Here is a 23,331-nt window from a genome sequence, read left to right as displayed (position 1 = left end):
TTAAGTTTTCTACCTCAATAAAATTATAAACAATTTCTACAGTAATAAAACTTTTTGTGTATGAATAAGCTAAAGCCTCACCTAGTAAACATTACTGTTACATAATAGTCACATCTTCTTTACTATTAGATAAGCTACGAAAAACACGGGTCATAGAGTTCATCAATGCTGGAAAAATGTACAGCTCAGGCTTTCATTTTGAATGTTTTTTTTATTATTCTACCTCAAATCTGTGTTATAAGCTTATTATTGTTGTCTAAATAAAAAGTTCTGGTGTAAGAACAAACTTAAAGTTTGTACATGCATAAGACAATGTACAGCTTAAAACTGAATTTAACCTATCAGTCAAGTGCACCTAAGAAATGAGTAACAGATGGTGGTAGATGCTTTACTCTTGTGGGACTAGGGGAAGGGCCAGGGGATTAGCAGATTAACAGAACTAATAATAATAGGCCTGAAACAAAGTAGCAATTAAAGAATTGAGAACACACACTAACAGGAATTTAAAGTACTGCTAGGCTAACCTCTCAGAAGTAAATCCCTATAGTACAAAAATATTTTCTAAATTTCCTTTATTATAAAATACAGTGCCTAACTGAATCAGAATAGAATGTATTTGTAACAAGTACGCTTAGTGACTATTATGAGAGGCAAATCTGGAAAACACTCAATTAAAAGTGAATTACTTAGGCCTGGTAGTGTGCACTATACCAGTTACTTAAGAGGCTGAAGTAGGCAATGTAGCAAGATCCTGTCTCAAAATAAGATTTTAAAAAGGGCTGAGAAGCCGAGTATGATAGCACATGCCTGTAATCCCAACATGCAAGAGGTTGAGGCAGGAGAATCATCAAAGGGAGACCTTGCCTCAAAAAACAAAATAAATAAATAAATTTTTAAAATAATTTTGTTTTTTGTTTGTTTGTTTTGAGATAGGGTCTCACTATGTAGTTGAGACTGACCTGGAACTCACTATGTAGCTCAGGCTGGTCTCCAACTCACAGCAGTCCTCCTGCCTCAGCCTCCAAAGTGCTGGGATTATAGGCATGTGCCACCATGCCCGGTCTTTTAAAATAATTTTTAAAAATAAATAAATAAATAAAGTTTAAAAGGCTGAGAATGTAGGTCAGTAGCAGAGGGTTAGATCTCCAATATCACAAAGGGCAGTGGGAAAGGGCAAAAGATTTGAATAAAATACCGTACATACTTTTCCCACAAATGGCCAATAATCACATGAAAAAATTCTCAACATCTTTTTTTTTTTTTTTTTTTTTTTTTTTGAGACAGGGTCTCACTACGTAGTTGAGACTGACCTGGAACTCACTATGTAGACCAGACTGGTTTCAAACTCACAGCAATCCTCCTGCCTCAGTCTCCCCAATGCTGGGATTACAGGCATGTGCCACCACACCCAGCTCTAAATTTCTCAACATCATTATCCATCAGGGTAATGCAAATCAAACTCACAAACAATGTGATACCAATTACATCTATAAGGATGATCAAAACCAAAAATTAAAAAAGTAGAATAAATGCCAGCAAAGATATGAAAAAACTGGAAATTTCATATATTGCTAGTGAAAATGTAAAATGGCCCAGCGGCTGTGGAAAACAATTTAGTCATTCCTTGATAAGTTAAACATACAATTACTATGTGATTCAGCAACTCCACTCCTAAATATAAACTCAAAAGAATTGAAAATAAGTGTTTCAACAAAAACTTGTATGTGAACTTTCAGAGGGGAAACTACTCAAATGTTTACGAACAGAGAAGAGGACAGAAGTCTGGTGCATCCACACAGCAAGGTATTTTCTGCCCCTAAAAAGAAATGAAACTGATACACACCATAGCACAGCTGAACCTTGGAAAACATCATGCTAAGGGAAAGAAGCCACAAACAAGAGGCCACGTACTAGATGATTCTATTGTTACGAAATGTTTGGGAGAGGCAAAACCTTAAAGGTACAAAGTAGATCAGTGGTTACTGGGGTTAGGGCAGGGAGGGTTTGGGGACTAATTGGTACAGGGTATCTTTCAGCGCTGATAAATGTTCTGGAATTAAGATCGTGATTATATAACTTCATGAATTTACTAAACGAAAAAAACACTGGATTGTATACTTTAAAGGGGTGCATTTTGGAGCCTGGTGTGGTGGCGCAGGAGGATTGTTGTGACTTTGAGACCAGCCTGGGCTACACAGTGAGTTCCAGATCAATCTCAACTACATAGTGAGACCCTGTCTCAAAAAACCAAAAAAATAAAAAATAAATGAATAAAGGGGTGCATTTTATGGGTATGTGAGTTATATCTAAAAAATGTAGTCAGTTTTCTTTAAGTCTATAGCAAAACATTCTTAAATTTTCTTTTCTTTTTCTTTTTTATTTTTTGGTACTGGGGATTGAACTCACGATCTTGCACTTGTGAGGCAGGTGGCAGAACTACTGAGCTAAATCCCCGCTCCACATTCTTAAAATTTTAGGTGTTAAGTTTATTACATGTACACATGTCCAAAAACTATACAAGGGCTAGGGATGTAGCTCAGTGACAGTGTATGCTTAGAATGTACAAGTGATAGCGAAAACTTTAATAGTGAAAACCTAGGAAATGTCACAATGTAAGACAACTTCTGCCCTTCACTCTGTTTAATTCAGAATTAACTGGCACCAGAGACATCTAGTCTCCCTCAAAAGTTTTATAAGTAAAAAGAACCACTGTTAGCTTTGTTGACCAAACATGCTCTCTTTCCCTTGGCTAAAATAGGTAACTAAATAAATCTTAAAGGTAACTTCCCCTAACAGCATCCGGTTGAAATTCAACTACCTGCCTTGCCACCATGTTTTGGGTATCAGCAATGTGAACTGTGAAAATGCAGTGTAACAACTGAATGAGATCAAGGCTATAAAACCCTATAAAAGGAGTTGTAACCCAACAGGGGAATCGATCAAGGCACCGCCACTAGGTGTCATCGATCCTCATCGATGGAGTAAACTTTTATCTTACTTCCATTCTGCTACCTCTCTGTGTGTCACTTGCTAATTCCTTCCATAACACAAGATACTGGATTTAATCCCAGTACCAAAAAACAAAACAAAACAATTACACGAGTTTTTTGAGTGTTTTTAAGTTTGTAGATTCTGCAATCATAAAGTTAGTTGACCAAGATATATTATGTAAAGGTACAAATTCCCAATAATGAATGTCAGCATATTGTATACCTAAAGGTACCAATAAAATTAATGAATGAAAGAAACAGTAAAGTAAGTAGATCATTAATTACATATTTGGATTTTTTGCCAATTCTTCTGTTTGCTTTAATGGCACATCCTAACATAATATTTAACCTGGATGCATTTAATTTTAATGTGAATTTCATGGAATAAAAGTTCTTAGAAAATATAACAATTTCTTAAGCAATAGATTTCAATTTGGGGAGCTTAATCTTTACAAAAATATGTAAGAGCTACTAAAAACCACCATCTACTAGTTTCTCTCTCCACATTCCAGTCCCTAGAAACAGCCTGAAAGTTACCTCCTTGTCCTCTGGGCAGTACAGGGGACCTGTAGGATGAAGTACAGCTTTCTGTGCATAATAAAAGAGCTCTGATATGTTCTTTAGGTTTTTTGCTGAACACTGAAAAATAAAGGGTAAAATTTTATATTCACAGTAAATTTTAACAATTTTTGATTGTTAACATACAGTGACACTAACATTCCTTGAACAAATTAAAAATGCAATTATCCTTTGTGGACACCAAAATATGAATGCTTACAAAGAGTTTAGAAGACAACTCTAAATTTTATCTGACTAAATCACTTTCAAAAGAACAGAAAATTTCTTCCAATCTATATCATCCCCTCCTATTCAAAATCTCAATTTAGTGAGAAATCGCCAATAATAAGTTTCCAAATGAAGTGATGTCATACCTCCACACAGGTTTCTATTTCTGTATACTGATTCATAATAGGAAGGATGGTCTCCATACTACTATAGTCCACCAGATCAGATTTGTTCCCAACCAGTATCAAAGGCAGCCTGAAAAAAATGGTACACATTGTAATAAGGAAAAGCATTAGATCTATGTTTGGATTTACATTCTAACTAAAAAGCATTTATTTAATCTTGACATATCTCTACTAGGGTCAGGTCAGGGCCCCTACAGAGCAAGTTTAGGTCCACCTTGAACCACACAGAGAAAACCTGTCCTTGACCAAAAAAAAACCAAAAAACAAAAAAACAAAACAAAACAAAAAACCCACAAAAAACAATAAAAACAACAACAACAACAAAAAACAGTCTGAGGCTTATGCCAGGCATGGTGGGACAAGCCTGTAATCCTAGTACTTAGGGAAGCTGAGGCAGGAGGATTGCTGTGAGTTTGACGCCAGTCTGGACTACATAGTAAGTTCAAACCCAGCCTAAACTGCATAGCAAAACCCCAACTCAAAAAACATATATATAATAAGGGAAAAGAAAAAAATATGAGAAAGTGAAAAAATGGAAATAAAGTGTTTGTAAATGGGGAAGGGAGGATGGGGCAAAGGGAGGGCAGGGATAAGGGGAAAAAATGAGAACCAAGACCTGTCATGTAAAGGTACAAGATCCCAATAATGAATGTAACTGTACTGTACACCTAAAATGTACCAATAAACTAAAAAAGAAAAAACTATGTGTGTGTGTGTGTGTATGTATTACTGATTCTAAAATTCTAAGATAGGATGAAAGCATATTTATAAAGTGTCTTGGGTAACAGTGATACACATTCTCAATTAAGAACCACTGTGTCATCAAGGTGTGACAGCACGTGCCTATACTCCTAACACTAAAGCGGCTAAGGCAAGAGATCACAAGCTCACGGCCAGCCTTGGCTCTACACAGTGAGACCTCTTAAAACAACAACAAACCACTGTGACAATGGCTCAAGATACAGTAGTACCAAGGAAGAATACAGATGCAACAGATGTAAATTGAAGGTATGAGGCTCCGATAACAAGTTACTAGAAAGTGTAAGGCCTGTATAATAAAAAGTGTACCATACCTCAGGAAGTCCACAATAAAAAAATGAGTATGCTCATATAATTCAAAAAGAGAAAACTCATAGTCCAGGGACGGCCACACATGACTGTGGACGACAGCCACACCTGTGAATGTTAAATGGGATCCTCCAGCATCAAAAGCCAGATGGTTCCAGGTGGTACTATAAAGACCACTTAAACTAGCCACAGCATTTTAGGAAGCAATGACAAAAAATGTCCAATTCAGTGGACGCACTAGTGCTTCATAGGTCCAGACAAAGGTGCTTTCTCTGAAATCTCCCTGGATATGGAGGGAAATGGCTGGAACAAGAAGGGCAGACGTCAGGAGCAAGTAGTTACTGGACCACAGGCAGCACTGCCCAACAGGACGTTCTAGGCCGCTGGGAACGCACTGCCCCACTGGCCACATGGAGCTCTTAGGGTGCTGAAATGGGGCTAAGTATGCTGGAAGAAATGAAATTTTAGTTTTAATTTTATTTAATTGAAATCGCCACAGCTGAGTAGAAGCCACTGCATTGGCCAGAACAGCCTTAGAAGGCCCACTGTTCCCTTCCCACCTGGTTAGGAAGTCACTACAACATTTAAAACCACGATGAGAAGTTAGCAGGGCTACAAGCCACAGCACATTTAATGACGTTGCAGTCATAAAGCATCTTCAGCAAGGGTCAATAATCACCTTCATCTCATCTGCTCAGAACTAGATCTTCAGAATTTCAAAGCACAAAAATGCCCAATTAAAAAAGAACTGCAGCTGGGTGCGGTGGCACACATCTGTAATCCCAGCATTCGGGAGGCTGAGGCAGGAGGATCACTGTGAGTTCAAGACCACAATGGGCTATACAGTGAGTTCCAGGTCAGTCTCAACTACATAGTGAGACCCTGTCTCAAAAGGTAAATAAATAAAATAAACAAAAATAAAAAGAACTGTAGAAAATTGAGCAAAGGACCAAATATGTATGACTGATAAATATTAGCCTGATTTTCCTAACACTCAGAGACTTAAATGCCTCATAAATAATGTATGTCCTATTAAATAAGTGACAAAAAATGTAAAAAAAATATTTTGCTTCTTTTTTTTAAAAAAGACATTCTCATACACAGCTGAGGCTGACCTCAAACTCATGGAAATCCTCTTGCCTCAGCTTCTCAAGTACTAGGATTACAGGCATATGCCACCTTTCTCAGCAACTGGACAGAAACTTTCCACTTTTATGGCCTCTAGCTCTTTGCTTGTTGACTTGTTTCACTGTGTTTTTTTGAAAAAGGGTGTCAGGCTGGCCTTGAACTCACTCTGCAGACCAGGCTGGCTTGAACTTGTAGCAATCCTGCCTCAGCCTCCCAAATGCTGGGCTTATGCCACCACATCTGGCTGGCTGTTTCCATTTTGACTTAAAACATTTATGCCCAACACAGTAGAGTTGCTCAGTAGTTGCACAGTAGTTCTGCTCAGAAAAATTGAGAATGCATGGCCTCTTGCTTTTTCCTTACCATGCTGAGAGCAATCAATATGCCACAGTCCATTAAGGGGAGATCTCAAGAGAGAGGCAGCCTAGATGCACAGCTGAGTGGTACAGCTCTAGTCTAACATGTGCAAGTGTGCAAAGCCCTGGTTGCAATCCCCAGTACAACAAAAAGAAAAAGGTGGGCAGGACACACAATACAGGTGGAAGTACATGGTAAAAGTGAGATTTTCAAGCTGCAATTTGAGAAACACAAATGTAACATAATCAAAATATTTAATGTGTCTATAATTGTGAATCATTATAGCATCACATCTCTGCATCTTGCTTTGCTCTCAAAGATATGTGCAGTTTCAAATGATGCTTCCCAAAAGAGGTAGGTGGGTGTGCACGGAGGTGGGTGAACAGAGACAAACCGACAGACAAAGCAAATGTGGCTCAATGTTAACAACTGGCTGATCTAAGAGAAGGGTTTACAGATGTTCATTACTATTTCTTTCACCTTGTCTATAATATTGAAACTTTTTATACAATGTTTGAGATAGAAAAAAATACCTGCTGTCTTTGTCTGTTCTTTCATTTATGAGAGGAATCCACCGACTTGTTACCTAAAAAAAATTAATAAAAGCTAAGCCATGATGCAGAACTTTTTTGAAAAATACTGTCCTTAGATCCTTAAATTCTGAACTGAGAATCAATTTTGAAAGTACCCCATTAAGGGGATGAAGGGAGGGCAGGGACAAGGGGGAAAAATGAGAACCAAGACCTGTCATGTAAAGGTATTAGATCCCAATAATGAATGTAACTGTACTGCATACCTAAAATGTGCCAATAAACTCAACAAGGACAAAAAAAAGCAAAAAAGTACCCCATTAATATTTAACTAGATATAGTGAGAAAAAGTCACGCATTCATACCTTATCAATAGAATGTTTGTTGTTAACAGCATAAACTATGCAGATGACATTAGCCTAAAAGAAAAATTAACAAATCAATGCCATTTTAAAACAAAAATATAGAGGCTGGAGATTTAGCTCAGTGGTTCTGCCACCTGCCTCGCAAGCACAAGGACCTGAGTTTGATCCCTGGTGCCCCCCAAAAAATCAAAATAAAAATATAGTTGAGCTGGGCATGGTGGTGCACGCCTGTAATCCCAGCACTCGGGAGGCTGAGGCAGAAGGATCTCTGTGAGTTCAAGACCAGAATGGGCTACATAGTGAGTTCCAGGTCAGCCTCAACTACATAGTGAGACCCTGTGTCAAAAAAAACAAACAAATAAAAAAGTAAATAAAATAAATAAAAATATGAACAATAATATTCAATTACTAACTAGCTAATATATTCAGGCCAAAGGAAAAATAAATTTGGAGGAAAAAAAAACTTGCCTTGTAACAGAAAAATATTCCTAAGAAGTTACAATTTACAGCAAAAATAAATATATAAAATCAGCAATTACAACAAAGAATTAACATTCTTGATGAGAATACTGAAAAATTAGGCAAAAAAAAAATCACTTTTCCCCACCAAAACAAACCTTTCTACAACTATTTTTTTCACTCACCTGTGATATTTCTTGATGAAGTTGTTCATCGCTCTGTTCTGCTTCTACAAATGACAGAAAGTCAGTATTTTATATTTTAAACACTTTCGTAAGACTAACAGTCAAGCTAAAATCTTTGTCCACCCACCTAACATCCCTCAAAATGAACTGGAGGTTAGCATCAGGCTAGGAGGCCAAGACAGGGGCGAGCCAGGGAAGAGCAAGTTAACTATGATAAGGAAACTGACTAGCAGTGAAAGACGAGACTACAAGAGGATAACTCAAACACAGGAGAGCAGAGCCGTTGTGTGATAAATCTAGGCCAGCATCTGAACCAGAGCTGAGAAAGGTCAGCCAAAAAAGAACAGCAAGCCAAGATTGAAGATTGAGTGCTTCAGAGTCAGAAGTTCAGACAAAGAGTCTATACACACAGGCTAAAGGAGAATAAAGATCTTGATAGTAGGTAGGCGTAATAATAACCAGGGCCCAGAAACAAAACTGTAACCCGACAATGAAGAATCCAGAACTCCCTCCTCCTCTAGCACCTATCTCTAGCCAGAACTGTCCTCCCGAGGACCGTAGGCACAAAGGATGACACAATCAGAGGAGGAAACAAAGAAATGAAGAGTACAGCAGCTACTGAGATACTAATTTAGATCACCTTAGTTAGCTTACTTGTTGTTTTTCCCCCAGTAGGCCTGTTATTTCTCACACATAAACTAGTATCACATATGAGTTCAGGGTTGGTTGTTTTTTTTTTTTTTGTCTTTTTTTCTGGTTCTGGAGCCGAGTTGCCACTATGCTAAATCCCCGGCCTATCACTGGTATTTTATACTATGCTAAATAACTGGTCATATCTTCAATATCTTTATGTTTGTTAAGTAATTAAGAAGTTAAGGCTTTAAGTCTAAAACTGAAGTAAATCTATGTGGCTATATGTACTAAAAAAGAATAATTTTGTAAGTAAATCTAGTTGTAAGACTTTTTGAGGCAGAAGAGAGTCATGCTCTCTCAGCTCCTATGACAGTACTGTCCAACAGACAAACAATGTAAGCCACATATGTAATTGTTAATCTTCTAGTAATTAGCCTAAAAAAGATTTTAATTCATCCCAAAACAAAAAAATTAAAACTTTATGGACTCAACACAAAAATTGAGGTATTTTACATACTCGCTTGAGAATCAACTGTATTTTTACACTAGCAGCACATTTCAATTTAGAATAGTTATATTTCAAGTAGTCAAGGGCCACAGTTAGGGTTTCATTTTTAAAATATATGGAAGGGCCCAGGATTTAGCCCAGTGGTTCCACCACCTGCCTCGTAAGCGCAAGGTCCCCAGTTGGATCCCTAGTACCCCCAAAAAATAAATAAATAAAAGAAAATATATAGAATAACAGTTTATTGAAAAGTACTATCAGGGGCTGGGGATTTAGCTCAGTGGTACAGCACCTGCTTCGCAAGTGCACAGTCCTAAGTTCGAACCCCAGTATGAAAAAAGAAAGAAAGAAAGAAAAGCACTATTCCTCGGGCATGGTGGCACAGGCAGATAGTGCCTGATGGCTGTGAGTTCAAGACCAGCCTGGGCTACATAGTGAGTTCTAGGTCAGTCTCAACTACATAGTGAGACCCTGTCTCAAAAAAACCCCAAAACAGGGCTGGGGATTTAGCTCAGTGCTTCTGACACCTGTCTTGCAAGCACAAGGACCGAGTTTGATCCCTAGTACCAAAAAAAAAAACAAAAAAAACAAAAAAAACCAAAAACAAAACCCCAAAAAAGAAAGAAAAGTACTATCAACATATCTATAAATATTTTTAAATATCCATTTTTTTCTAGAACAAAGCAAAATAATCTGATTAACAAGTAGTAATATGTAGAAAGGTTTTTAATTATTAAAGTAATACACATGTACTTCCTATATAACATAACCTAAAAATTTTAGTGACAAATTAAAGAATAAACTCAGAATTTTTTTTCCAGCTTTTTGAGACAGGGTCTCACTATGCAGTTCAGGCTGGCCTTGAACTCACTATGTAGCCTAGGCTGGCCTCGAACCTGCAGTAACCTTTTCTCAGCAGGTGTGCACCACCATACTCAGACAAATTCTTAAATTCACAACTATTTTTAACTTTGAAAGAGTATGCCTGAGTGCCTGATAGTAAAACTGACCCAGACCTTCTCTCTGCAAACATGACAATTCCAGAAGGGTGATGACTTACACACTACTTACCATTTACCTTTCCTTCTTACTTTTCATTATTATGGAACCCAATTTAGTATTTTAGGGACAGAGAACTACCAGATGGAGGCTTTGGGTGGGGGTAGGTAGAGAGATATAAATGAAACAAGACAGAAAAAGAACACATAATATGAGAGAGTAAAGACCATCTCTCTCTGAACATTTTCATTTTATTTACTTTGTTTTTGTACTGGAAATCAAACTCAGGACCTCAAGCTTTCCAGGCAGGTGCTGTGCCACTGAGCTACATCCCCAGCCCTCACTGAATATTTTTAAAAGCTTAGCAAGAATCTGTTTTCAAATGCTGGGCATTGGCAGCACACACCTACCTGTAATCCCAGCACTTGGGAGACTGAGACAGAAGCAATGCTATGAGTTCAAAACCAGTCACATAGTGAGTGCAAAGCCAGCCTGGAATACACAGATCCATAGATCCAGGTAAGATCCTCTCTCAAAAAAAAAAAATGTCTGTTTTCATGATTATTAACCTTAGAGCTTCACCTACAGAGCTCACCTATTACCTGAGTAATCCACAATATGTGTTGGGACTCTCTCAGGGGTGACATCAGCCGGAATAGTGATTTCTTCTGCCCGAGGGGGAACCTTTGTTTACAAACATAGAAAAAGAAGAGTGTTTGGATATTATTAATCAAACTTGTTAACAGGTCATGTAAATGTATCTATATCAGCACCTCTCACCCATACTTGTTCTTACAGTACTTGCTGCACTTTTATTTTTTGCTTGATTTTGTTTTTAATCACACTTGCTGTACTTTTAAAAGCTTATTTTTGTGCTTTACTATAAAAACAAATATATATTAAAGCTGTACAATAAAAACTTTTAAACAATCAATAAATAAAAACAAAGATATTTTTATCTCTTTAAAAAAAGTCTTTCTACCTGTATGGGCAGAGGATAAAGATACTTCAGATTTATCACAGACTGAGACAATTCTTATTTTTATTTGGTGTTTTAAACATTAGATCTTTTTATTTTTTTGGTTTGGTTTTTTTGAGACAGGGTCTCACTATGTAGTTGAGACTGACCTGGAACTCACTATGTAGCCCAGGCTGGTCTCGAACTCACAGCAATCCTCCTGCCTCAGCCTCCCGAGTGCTGGGATTATAGGCGTGCACTACCATGCCTGGCTCAAACATTCGATTTTTAAAACACATTTTTATTTTTTTCTGTCTTCTTGAAAGCTTAAGATACTCTAGAAATGAGGGGCTAGGTTAATTCAAAACAATCTTCCAGGGCTGTAGAGCACTGGCCTGTTATGCGCAGGCCTGAGGCTAGATCCCAGTACCTCAAAAACCCACTAACAAAACAAAAAATTCTTCAAATAAAAAAAAGGCCAAGGATTTAGCGCAGTGGTTCTGGTGCCTGCCTTGCAAGCACAAGGACCTGAGTTCGATCCGGGTATCAAAACAAAAACAAAAACAAAAAAACAATAAATTATCTGCCAAACAAATTTCTTCTATGATACAACTACATAAGCCCTAGGTTTAATAACTCTATTCTTCAGGGCGACCATCTCATTTTTGATTAATCAAAAGCCCCTTGCCAGGTGTGGTGGTGTATGCCCATAATCCCAAAATCAGGAGGTTGAGGCAAGAGTTCAAGGTAAGCCTGGCACTATATAGTGAGACCCTGTCTCAAAAACTCAAAGAGCACCAGGGATTTAGTTCTGTGTCACCACACTGCCTTGCAAGCACAAGGTGACGAGTTCAATCCCTGGTACCCCCCCAAAAAAAGAAAACATATAAAAAAACTCAGAAGAAAACAAAACAAAACAAAATACCTTTACACAGGGCCAAGGATATACCTCAGCAACACCACACCTGCCTGGCAAATGCAAGGCCCTGAGTTCAATTCCTGGTACCAGGAAAAAAAAAATCCTTATGCAGACTAAGGGAGCAATCCTAAAACAATTTTTTTTTGGTTTTTTGAGACAGGGTCTCACTATGTAGTTGAGACTGACCTGGAACTCACTATGTAGCCCAGGCTGCTCTAGAACTCACAGCAATCCTCCTGCCTCAGCCTCCCGAGTGCTGGGATTACAGGCGTGTGCCACCACACCCGGCTCAAAACAATTTTAAACTAAATTAAAATATTGTAGAATACTGTTAGCTATAACAGCCCAACTGATTATAAATTAATGTTAATGATTCCAACCATTTATGAAACTATACTTCATTTCTCAAATTAAGTAATTACTCATTTAACTGCCTTCTTTAAAGGGAAAAAAGGCAAGTGAAACTATGAATATGTGGTAGCTGTTAACACTGAAAACACTACCACATGGAGGGTGTAGCTCAGTGGTAAATCACGTTTACTATGTGCAAGACACTGTGTTCAATTTCCAGCACCAAAACAAAATAAAGAACCCAAAGTAAAACAAAAAACTACAACATGACATCAAATTTCTACATAGATGACAAAATTATACAGATATTACTACCTAAACAAGAGTAAAGAAAGGGTACATGCAAGGAGGATATGGTAGTGCATACTTGTAATCTCAGCATTTAGGAGGCTGAGGCAGGAGGACTGCCACAAGTTCAAGACCAGCCTGGAGCCAGGGCTACAGAGTCAGCCTCAAATACACAGTGAGACTCTGTCTCAAAAAAAAAAAGAAAAAGAAAGAAAGAAAGACAGACAGACAGACAGTCCATGATACTGTGACACTAACAGTACTATGTAAAAAAGAGAAAATATAATCATTTTCATCCACTGCAGTGACCCTACTTCCCATAACAATACCCTAACTTTAAGTAAAGATTCAGCCAGCATCCTCTCACAATGAAACTTACTTATATTTTCAGTACCAGAGATCAAACCCAGGACCTTGTGCTTGCTAGGCAGGCTCGGCAACTGCTGAGCTACATCCCCAGGCCTTTCATTGTTTTTTTTGTTTAATTTTGTTTTGTTTTTGAGCCCGGATCTCACTATGTAGTTTAGTCTGGCCTCATCGCTCCACCATGCCCCACCTGGAACTTTCAGATCATAAATAAATGAACTGCTAGCTATAATAAAAAAAGCTGATTTCTAGTGTCACTTCACTGACATTAAGGCCATCTTATCTGAGACCCACAACAACTCTTTGAGGTAGAATAAATTTGTTTCTTCATCTGTAAAAGGAGGCAAGCAGATAATATTAAAGATTTTCTTTTCTTTTTTTTTTTTTTTTTTTGGTACTGGGGCTAGAACTCGGGTCCTTTTCAAATATGTGTATTAGAACTCTTATTGGTTTCACAAAAATACTTCAAAGATTAGGCAGTGTCAGGTAGAGGGCAAAAAGCCATCCAGACCTTTCACCCACTGTTGACTCACAGAACATTCATCATCTCTGATATTTTGACTTTTTGGGTAAATCTTATTTTTTTGAAAGCTCACACAGCTGAGATGATCTCTATGTTTTTTTCAGCTCTAATCTTACAGACGAAACAACTAAGGCACAGATATGAGCAATTTCCTAGACACCATCAAAGAGGTAAACACAAAGGACTTAGGTGAATATAGATCTGGTTCTTAAGGTAACGTCTATAAATTAGTATGGGGTCCCGGGATTTAGTTCAGTGGTGTCACTTCCTGCCTCACAACCACAAGGTCCTGAGTTTGACCCCCCGTACCAGAATAGTAAGTTTTTTTTGTTTTTTGTTTGTTTGTTTGTTGGTACTGGGGATCTAACTTGAGACCTTGTGCTTGCAAAGCAGTCAGTGGAACCACTGAGCTAAATGTCTTGCCCCTCAAAATAAAAAATAAAATAAAATAAATTAATATGAACCTTCTAATACATCATAACAGTTAAAAAGGAAGCACATGAAAAAAGGCAGTTTATTTCATTTTAAATTTATTTTTATATATTTTTAAAAATATAAATATGGAAAAGAAATTAAAATGTTCACCTCTTCTGGAAATTCTTCACTGACCAGAGACATAATCAATGATGTCTTCCCAACTCTAGCTGTGAAAAGAAAAACCATTACTTTAACAAAGTGTTTAAGCTCAAACCTAGCAACCATACAGGGAAGTCTGTCACTTGTTAGCTAAAAGCAAAGGCAACCAAATTTAGTACAGTATTTTAAAGTGTGTATAAATTGGTATTTTTCACCTATTAAAAGTGTATATAAGTCTTTAAAATAGAAATAATAGGGCCATTTCATATCAGATTGACAAACTCCTGCATTATTTTTGAGTGTTATATAAGAATCCATTATATGATGTATTACACACACACACACACACACACACACACACACACACATTTCACACATTTACATGCTTTTTTTTTTTTTGGTTTGAGACAGTCTCGCTATGTAACCCAGACTGGCCTTGAACTCACAGCAAACCTCCTGCGCCTCAGCCTCCTGAGTGCTGAGATTACAGGTGTACACCACAATGCCCATCTATAATTTTTTAACATTATCTCTTAATGAACATCAAGATTGCTTCTCATTTTCACTTTTATATATAGGACAAATTCCTTGAAGTAGAACTCAAGTTGTCACTAATGATCTTTTTTGTTTTAACAGATATTATTAAATTGCCTCCAAAAAATAATAAACCAATTTACATCTTCAATAGAATATCTGAGTGCCTGTACCTCTGTATCTCTATATTCTTTCTTTCTTAGCAAACTACATTTAAAAGGTTAGTAACACGTTAAAAAAAAATCCCCCTTACCTCTGTATCTCTATATTCTTTCTTTCTTAGCAAACTACATTTAAAAGGTTAGTAACACGTTAAAAAACAATCTTCCCTGCTACATCTTCTATTCTAACCATTTTTAATACATAAGCTTTAAAATCTTACTTTGTCCTGAAATTTGACTATTCCTATGCCCTATCTGATCATATGATTACTACTATTATTCAACGGCTTATCCACTAAATCCTTTTAGTAGATTCCTAGAAGAAAATAGTCCACCCTCCTGTTAGTCTTTGCCATAGTAGCAAATTACAGTTTTTAAAGGTAGAGTCTTTTCAAGTGGCTGAAAACAAAGTAACATTTTAATGAGTTCTGACCATATCCACCATCATCACAGAGCTGTTAGACCAGCCAGGTGTGTGCAGGCCTGTGATCCCAGCACTCTGGAAGCCAAGGCAAGAGCATCCCTGTGAGCGTAAGGCCAGGCTGAACTACACAGTGAGACATTGCCTCAAAAAAAAAAAAAAAAAATCATTTATGGCTGAGTAATGCTCCATTTTATCTTTAAAAATCACATTTTCATTATCATCACCAGTTGATGAGCATTTGGGCTGTTTCCAAGATTTAACTATTACAAACTGTGTCACTAGAAACATGGGGGCGCATATATCACTGCGGTCTGGTGCTTTTAATTCTTTTGGGAAGATACCCAGCAGGGAAATAGCTGGGTCAAATGGGACTTCTAATCCTAGTCGTTTGGGAAATCTCCACACCCATCTCCACAGTGGATACAGCAGTCTACACTACCACCAACAGCCATGAAGGGCTCTCCGTCCCCACACCCAACACCAGCATTTGTTGTTGATTTCGTAACAGTAGCCGTTCTTTCTGGGGTGAGGTGGAATCTCAGCTTTGCTTTTATTTGAATCTCTTGAATGACCAGTGATGCCCAACATTTTTTTATAGATTTATTTGCTGCTTTTACTCAGAGAAATGTCTGTTAATTTCAGATGTCCATTTCTGGATTGGGTATTTAAATTGGGGGGGGTCTGATTTTTTTAAGTTCTTTATATATTCTGGACAGTAGACCTTCGTCTGAGGAACAGCTGGTAAAAATTTTTTCCTATATTGTGGGTTGTCTCTTCACTGTCCGTGGTTTCTCTTGCTGTGCAGAAGTTTTTGTTTTTGTTTTTGTTTTCCCCTGGACTGGGGATTGAACTCAGGACCTTGTGCTTGTGAAGCAGGAAAGGTGCCACTGAGCTAAATCCCTGGCCCTAGAAGGTTCTTAATAAGAGAGTCTGTTGTAGGGCTGGGGATTTGGCTCAGTGGTTCCGCCACCTGCCTCGCAAACACAAGGACCGGAGTTCGATACCCGGTACCAAAAAAAAAAAAAAAAAAAAAAAAAAAAAAGAGAGAGAGAGAGAGTCAGTTGTTGATTCTTTGGTGTTAGTTATAGCTAAGTCAATGAATGCACATTGAGGCCATACTCTTAAATGAAATAAATAGGACATGTGTAAATACCAAATTGTTTCTCTGGTGTGAGAACCTGAAAGTGTAAATGAAGACCAAAATGTATAACAATAATGTGAAATAGGAACAAAGGTTCAAAGGGGAAAGGGAAATAAGCTGAGGGAGTAGAGAAAGAAAAAATATGAGAAAAGAAGGAAAAAATGGAAACAAGGCTTTTGTAAATAGGGAGGGGTGGAGGGGTTGAAGGGAGGGCAGGGGAATGAGGAAAAAACAAGAACAAGATACATCATGTACAGGAACAAATTCCCAAAGATGAATTTGAGAACAATGCATACATAAAATGAACTATAAACTTATGGGAAGAAAAAAAGAAATGCCAGACCTAATCAACAATATCAGCTTATTCAGCTCTCTACAAAACCACCAGATGAGTAATCTGGGGCTCAGAGACAGTGATCGTCTGAAGAGCTCACTGAAAGACTAGCTGCAGAACTAAAAGAATAACCTATCTCCTAGACCGACACAGTGCTCTTTCTATTCAAAGAGCTTTAAATAAAAAGTTAATACAAGTTAATAATACAGAAAGGGAATGATGACCCTAAAGTCAGCACGCATCACGTTCACAAATTCTTCTTTGGTCAATGAAAATACTCCCTGATTCACTGGTGACTAATCCAGCAGTGCTGGCTCACTCTGACTTTTTAAAACATTTTGAAAAAATTTCACACTTACAAACTGCAAAATTAGTACAAAGAATTCATATCTCATCTTTTCTTTTTTTGTTTTTTTTTTTTTTTTTGGTGCCAGGGATTGAACTCAAGACCTTGCACTTGCAAGGCAGGTGGTGGCACCACTGAGCTAAATCCCTGGCCCCATTTTGCCATATTTGTATTATTCTTGCACCATTAGATATAGACTCATGACTGAGAAAAAGTATATCTTGGTGTATGTGGTATTTCCTAAAAGCAAATTCATTCTCTTACATAACCAAAGAATATTGTCAAGAGTAGGAAGTTACTCAGGTGTGGTGGCATGTGCCTGTAACCCCAGCTACACAAGAGGCTGAGTCAGGAGGATTTCAAGTTTCAGGCCAGCCTGGACAACTTAGTGAGACCTTGTCTCAAAATAAAAAAGGGCTGGAGATGCAGCTTAGTGTGAAGGCCCCAGGTTAAATCCTGAGAGGAAGGAAGGGAAGGAAAGAAAGGAAGAGAAGGAAGGGGAGGAAGGGAAGGGGAAGGGAGGGACGGATGGAGGGTGGGGAGAAATTAACCACAGATGCAATACTATTATTAGACATGATTCACATCTTACACTTCTATTATCTGTTATAGAAAAGAAAAATCAGCCAGGCATGGTGGTGCACATACGTAATCCCAGCACTTGGGAGGCTAGGGCTGGAGGATCTGCAGAGTTCAAGGCCAGCCTGGACTACATAGCAAGACCCTGTCTAAAAAACAAACAAACAAACAAGAAAGGTTTTTTTCTGGTCCAGGATCAAATGCTGTACTAAGTTGTTATATCTCTTTAGCCTCATTTAATCTAAAAGAGTTTCTTATTTTTTTTTATCTTTCATAAATTTAACATTTTCAAATGTAACATTTTAGGCAGATATACCACAGAAGTGATTGTATCCTCAGTGCATTATAAGAAAATGCAGATTAAGTCAATTTGACACATGGTTTTTCCACAGAAGTTATTATTTTTCTTTTGTAATTAATTAGTATCGGGTGAGGAGATACTTTAAAACTATAAATTTTATTTATTTATTTTGGTGCCAGGGATCGAACTCAGGTCCTTGTGCTTGCAAGGCAGGCGCAGGAATCACTAAGCTAAATCCCCAGCCCTCTGAAACTGTATAAATATAAATATTCTACTTCTCATCAAACTTTGGCCTACTAGTTTTAGCACTCAATGGTGATTCTTGCCTGAAACAATATTACTGCTGAAGTAGTTTCTGGATAGTGATTTTCTACTTCCAGCCAATAATATATTTTATGGGTTATAACCACTAACCCCTCTCATTATTTGGAGATTCAATTTGCTCCATTTTACTTTTTTTCCAGTTCTAGGGACTAAACCCAGGTTCTCGTGCATGCTAGGCAAAAAATCTCTACCCCTGAGCTACATCCCTAGTCCAGTTTATTTATTTGGTTTTTTTGTTTTTTTGTGTTTCAGACAGGGTCTCACTATGTAGTTGAGACTGACCTGGAACTCACTATGTAGTTCAGGTTGGTCTCGAATTCACAACAATCCTCCTGTCTCAGCCTCCCAAGGGCTGGGATTATAGGCATGCGCCACCTCGTCCAGCTCCAGTCCAGGTTTTTTTAAACTTGAGACAAAGTCTCACTAATTTTCCCAGGCTGGCCTCAAAATTGTGATCCTCCTGCCTCAACCTTACTCTTCAAAGATTTTCTTTTTTGGGCTGAGGATTTAGCTTAGCGGTTCAGTGGCCTGCCTTGCAAGCGCAAGGACCCGAGTTCAATCTCCGGTACAAAAAAAAAAAAGATTTTCTCTCTTTCTTTCTTTTTTATGGTACCAGGGATTGAACTTAGGACCTTGTGTTCCCACTGAGCTAAATCCCCAGCACCAAAGTTTTTCTTAAGAGCAACTGGAAAGCTGTGAATAGTAGGTAACTGCTTAGGCAATTTGTTTTTAGTAAAAATGCTAAAATTTCAAATATTTTTTTCAGCTTTAATTGAGTTTATTGGTACATTTTAGGGATACAGTACAGTTACATTCATCATTGGGATCTTGTACCTCTACATGACAGGTCTTGGTTCTCATTTTTTACCCTTGTCCCTGCCCTCCCTTCATCCCCTCCTCCCCTCCCCATCTACAAACACTTTATTTCCATCTTTTCATTATCTCACATTTTTTTCTTTTCCCTTATTACCCTTCCCCTACCCATCCCACCTTCCCTACACCTTTAGCTCCTTTCTTCCCATTAAAATTTCAAATATTAAAGGACAGTATAAAGAACACATCTGGGGGCCAGGGATTTAGCTCAGTGGCACCACTGCCTGCCTCGCAAGCCCAAGGATCTGCGAGTTTGATCCCCAGTATCAAAAAAAAAAAAAAAAAACTGGTCTTTATCTTGTCCTCGTTCTTGGCACTGGAGCTCCAAAAATCCCTTGGAATTTCTTACTGATAGGATATTTACTATGAATAAATGAGCCCCTTTCAATGATATTTGGGTTCATCCTATTGAGGAAACTTTCATGGAGAGAGGAGCAAGATAGCATGAGGATGAAAGCTCGCCCCCCACTCCCCAAAACCAAGACCTTCAAGGAAGAGAGGGGTGACTGAAGACAGAGTTCAACCATAAGACCAAGGATTTAATTAATTATGTCTAAATAATCAGACCCCCATATAAAATCTCTGGACATCAAAGCTCAGAATTTTCTGGTCAGTGACCATTACTTTATGTATCAGGAAGGTGAGAGCCCAACTCTGCCAGCAAATTTAGGACCCTTCAAGCCTTTTCCCGACAATTTTCCATTTCGCTGTTCATCTGTATGATAAGCATAACATTTTCCTGAGTTCTGTGAGTTGTTCTAATGAAAACTGAAATCCAGGAGATTGTGGGAAGCCCCAAATCTGAAGTTGGCCAACCAGAAGTGCAGGCAGACTGGGAGTACCACCTGTACCTAATGCAGCCAGGGCAATTCTGTTGGGGACCTTACCCTTTAATTTGTGAGGTCTGATGTCAACCCAGGTAGTGTTAGAACTGATTTAAATTGTAACACAAGCAGCTGGTTATTCTAGAATTGGTGTCAGAATACAAAAAGCATGAGTTTTATATGTATTTATCAAAATAAGTCTTGGCTCAAAAAAGAGATACATTCTAACAGATATTCTATCCAAAAAGATTAGTTCCACATGGACACATCTGCCTGCTGCCTGGACCAAACTAGGAAATTCACTAAAAGAGCATACAGAGAGCATAAAGAGAATATTAATTTATTACATATGATTGACCTCTGTGCAATCCCTTACTATTATTTCACTTGATAATGATTTACCTAAGTACAGGCTTTAATCTTAGATACTATGTGGGCATAACATGGAAAATATATTAAATGAGTTGTCAAAAAAAAAAAAGGCATGACCAAGTGCTATGTTCAATCACTATATAAAAACAAAGGACAGGAGGGGAGGAAAGAAACACATCTATTTCTCCCAGAAGTCTCTAGACATAGAAGAAAGTTTAAAAGCTCATTTAGGGCCGGGTGGGGTGGTGCACGCCTGTAATCCCAGCACTCAGGAGGCTGAGGCAGGAGGATTGCTGTGAGTTCGAGACCAGCCTGGGCTACATAGTAAGTTCCAGGTCAGTCTCAACTACATAGTGAAACCCTGTCTCAAAAGCCAAAAACCAACCAACCAAACAAAAAGCTCATTTAGGGTCTGGGCAATGCTAAGCATGAGAGAAGGGGAGGTTTTTTTTTTTTAAAAGCCCATAAACACACACAGCTTTTTTGGGGGTACCGGAGATTGAATTCAGGACTTTGCCCATGAAAGGCAGGCGAAGTGCTACTGAGCTAAATCCCCGGCCCTCACACAACCTTTATAATTTAGTTTCTTTCTTTGTTTTTTTTTTACTCTCTCCTGCCAGGTAAGTATTATAATTTGGTTGTTAAGAGGACAAAAGTAACAATTCTTAAGACAGTTTTGTGCCTGTCAAAAGTCTAGACAACCTTCCAACATTTCACCTGAAGGACTTTTTGAACCATCTTGATGAAAAGGGGGTATTTCCTACCAGCTGTTAAGCATTTCCAGGAAGATTAAGGAACAACTATTTCTTTTCTTTCTTTCTTTTTTTGGTACCAGGTATCAAACTCGGGACTGTGCGCTTGTGAGGCAGGAGGCGGAACCACTGAGCTAAATCCCCACCCTGGAACAACTATTTCACTATCACTCACAGGAAACTCAAAGTCAGAGAAGTTTCTTGTGTTCCCCCTGAATCCTAGCTCCTAACAAATCACACGGTACTTAACAAATGCAGCTGAACACCTTAGTGGTTAAGAGCATGAATTTGAAATCCAGGAAAGTGGTGGATTACTACACAGAGAAAGGGTAATGAAAGGAGTAACGAAATGACTGATAACATTTATTTCTTCAGTAGGGTGATGGGTATCTGATATATTATCTTTATATCTTTTATATAAACATATCACAAGAAGAAAAACAACAACAATAATCAAAATAACAGAATTTTGAATTAGACAGAACTGGACCAAAATCTTAACTCCAACATTTTGTAGCTGTGTTCTGTGGAACAAGTTATCAAACCTCAGTTTGTTCATCTATAAAAATTACTGACCAGCCACACAGAACGAAGAGGATTAAGATAACAGATATAATATAATGCTTCGAACAATATCTAGTATATACTGAGTCACAAATACTTCTGATGACACTAAATTTAAATGAAAGGAGCTGGGGATTTAGCTCAGTGGTGCCGCCACCTGCTTCGCAAGTGCAAGGTCCTGAGTTCGATCTCGGGTACCAAAAAAAGAGATAAATGAAAGGAGTTAAGTGAGCAGTGACCTAGACCAGGAAATTTGGATTCTTCCTCAGCAACTCAGTAGAGTAACCTTTTCTAGTCTCCTGCTTTTCCCATGGATGCCCTACATCTCCAGCGGTATTTTCAGAACAGAAAGACAAACATGATGAGGACAGCAGACTTCTTCACTGCTCATCTCAGCAGTGTGAAAGGAAGCACTGGCTACCTGAGCAGCACAGGCTCTTGCTAAAGTACCAGTCACCAAACAGGCCTATTTCAACAGGGCAAGCCTCAGAGAAAGAAAGGAAAGGACATGCCTTGGCAGGAGAGGAAGCACTGTAAGACTAGAATTAAACGCGTTATGTACTCTTGAAGATGATCAAGACAGTGTTATTAAGAAGTAAGAATAGGGCTGGGGATTTAGATCAGTGGTTCTATCGTCTACCTCACAAGCACAAGGTCCCAAGTTCGATCCCCAGTACAAAATGAAAATGTATAAATTATTTATGCCAGTTACTACCTTTGGGGAAATAATTACCTTTTAGAGTGTGATTTTATTTATTTATTCATACCTTGCCTCTCCTGGAAAAGAATTTGAGACAATTGAGCACTCACTACAACATAAAAATTCCATATAGTTTGTTAAGTACCATGGACCCTCAAGTTATGGCCTGTCTGACATATGAACAAACTGGGTCAATTAGGTTAATGGAAGATTCACCCGCCTCCTGTTAGCATTAGCATGTATCTGGGTAAACATTCAGATCTCAGCCGTCCTGACTTAGTTACAGCCAGCCCTCAGGAACCGATCGAGTTTGTAAGCCAAAAGTCCCCTATAATTGTATGTAATAAAAGACCTTTTTTAAAAGTCGAAGAAAACAAAGGGGATCAAGAGATGGGGGAGTGAGTTCCAGGGATTTAGCTAAGTGGCACTGCACCTGCCTTGCAAGTGCAAAGTCCCGAGTTCATTTCCCAGTACCCACCCCCAAAAGAGATTGGGGAGGGAAAGGGGATGAAAAAAGAATTAAAACGTGCTATGTCAAGGAATGTAAACATTATGTACTACACACATATACTAATAAACTAAAATAAAATTTTAAAAGAAAGAAAATGTGCAGCCTTCACATTAGGCCCTTTCCGCATTGTATGAGGCCTCATTTTCTCATCTCTGGGGCTCTAAGTCATTGTGAATCACTTTCCACATTCATTCAATGCTGAAATAATGTCACAAGACAAAAAAAAATCAAAGAAAATGAGCAAGGCATGGTGGCACATGCTTGTAATCCCAGCAGTCCAGGAGGCTGAGGCAGAAGGATCACAATTTCAAGCTCAGCCTGGGCAATTTAGCAATTTAGGGGAGACTATCTTAAAATTTAAAAAAATAGGGGCCAGGGATTTAGTTCAGTGACTGTGGCACCTACCTCCCAAAGAAAAAA

General features: G+C 38.2%; 1 protein-coding gene across 5 annotated transcripts in view; it reads right to left on the bottom strand.

Annotated features, from left to right (window-relative positions):
* The window catches only part of Rhot1 (ras homolog family member T1), a 50,035-nt gene extending 35,778 nt beyond the window's left edge, over window positions 1-14,257 (bottom strand). For 4 of the 5 annotated variants that reach the window (XM_010642370.3, XM_010642373.3, XM_010642371.3 and 1 more), the window contains exons 1-7: window positions 14,181-14,257; window positions 10,793-10,874; window positions 8,054-8,097; window positions 7,410-7,463; window positions 7,048-7,100; window positions 3,923-4,031; window positions 3,528-3,629 (exon numbers count right to left, since the gene is read on the bottom strand). In XM_010642370.3, coding sequence (XP_010640672.1) covers window positions 3,528-3,629; window positions 3,923-4,031; window positions 7,048-7,100; window positions 7,410-7,463; window positions 8,054-8,097; window positions 10,793-10,874; window positions 14,181-14,213 — 477 coding nt within the window. In that variant the 5' untranslated portion in view covers window positions 14,214-14,257. Of the gene's footprint in view, window positions 1-3,527; window positions 3,630-3,922; window positions 4,032-7,047; window positions 7,101-7,409; window positions 7,464-8,053; window positions 8,098-10,785; window positions 10,875-14,180 lie in introns of all 5 variants that reach the window. The other variant, XM_010642372.3, reaches the window with a different exon arrangement.
* Between the last annotated feature and the right edge of the window lie 9,074 nt (window positions 14,258-23,331).

This window comes from Fukomys damarensis, unplaced genomic scaffold (assembly GCF_012274545.1).
Source record: "Fukomys damarensis isolate Sample0158 unplaced genomic scaffold, DMR_v1.0_HiC HiC_scaffold_13, whole genome shotgun sequence".
NCBI classification, from domain to species: domain Eukaryota; kingdom Metazoa; phylum Chordata; class Mammalia; order Rodentia; family Bathyergidae; genus Fukomys; species Fukomys damarensis.
Note: the sequence above shows the minus strand (reverse complement) of the source record. Positions and strands in the feature narration are given on the sequence as shown.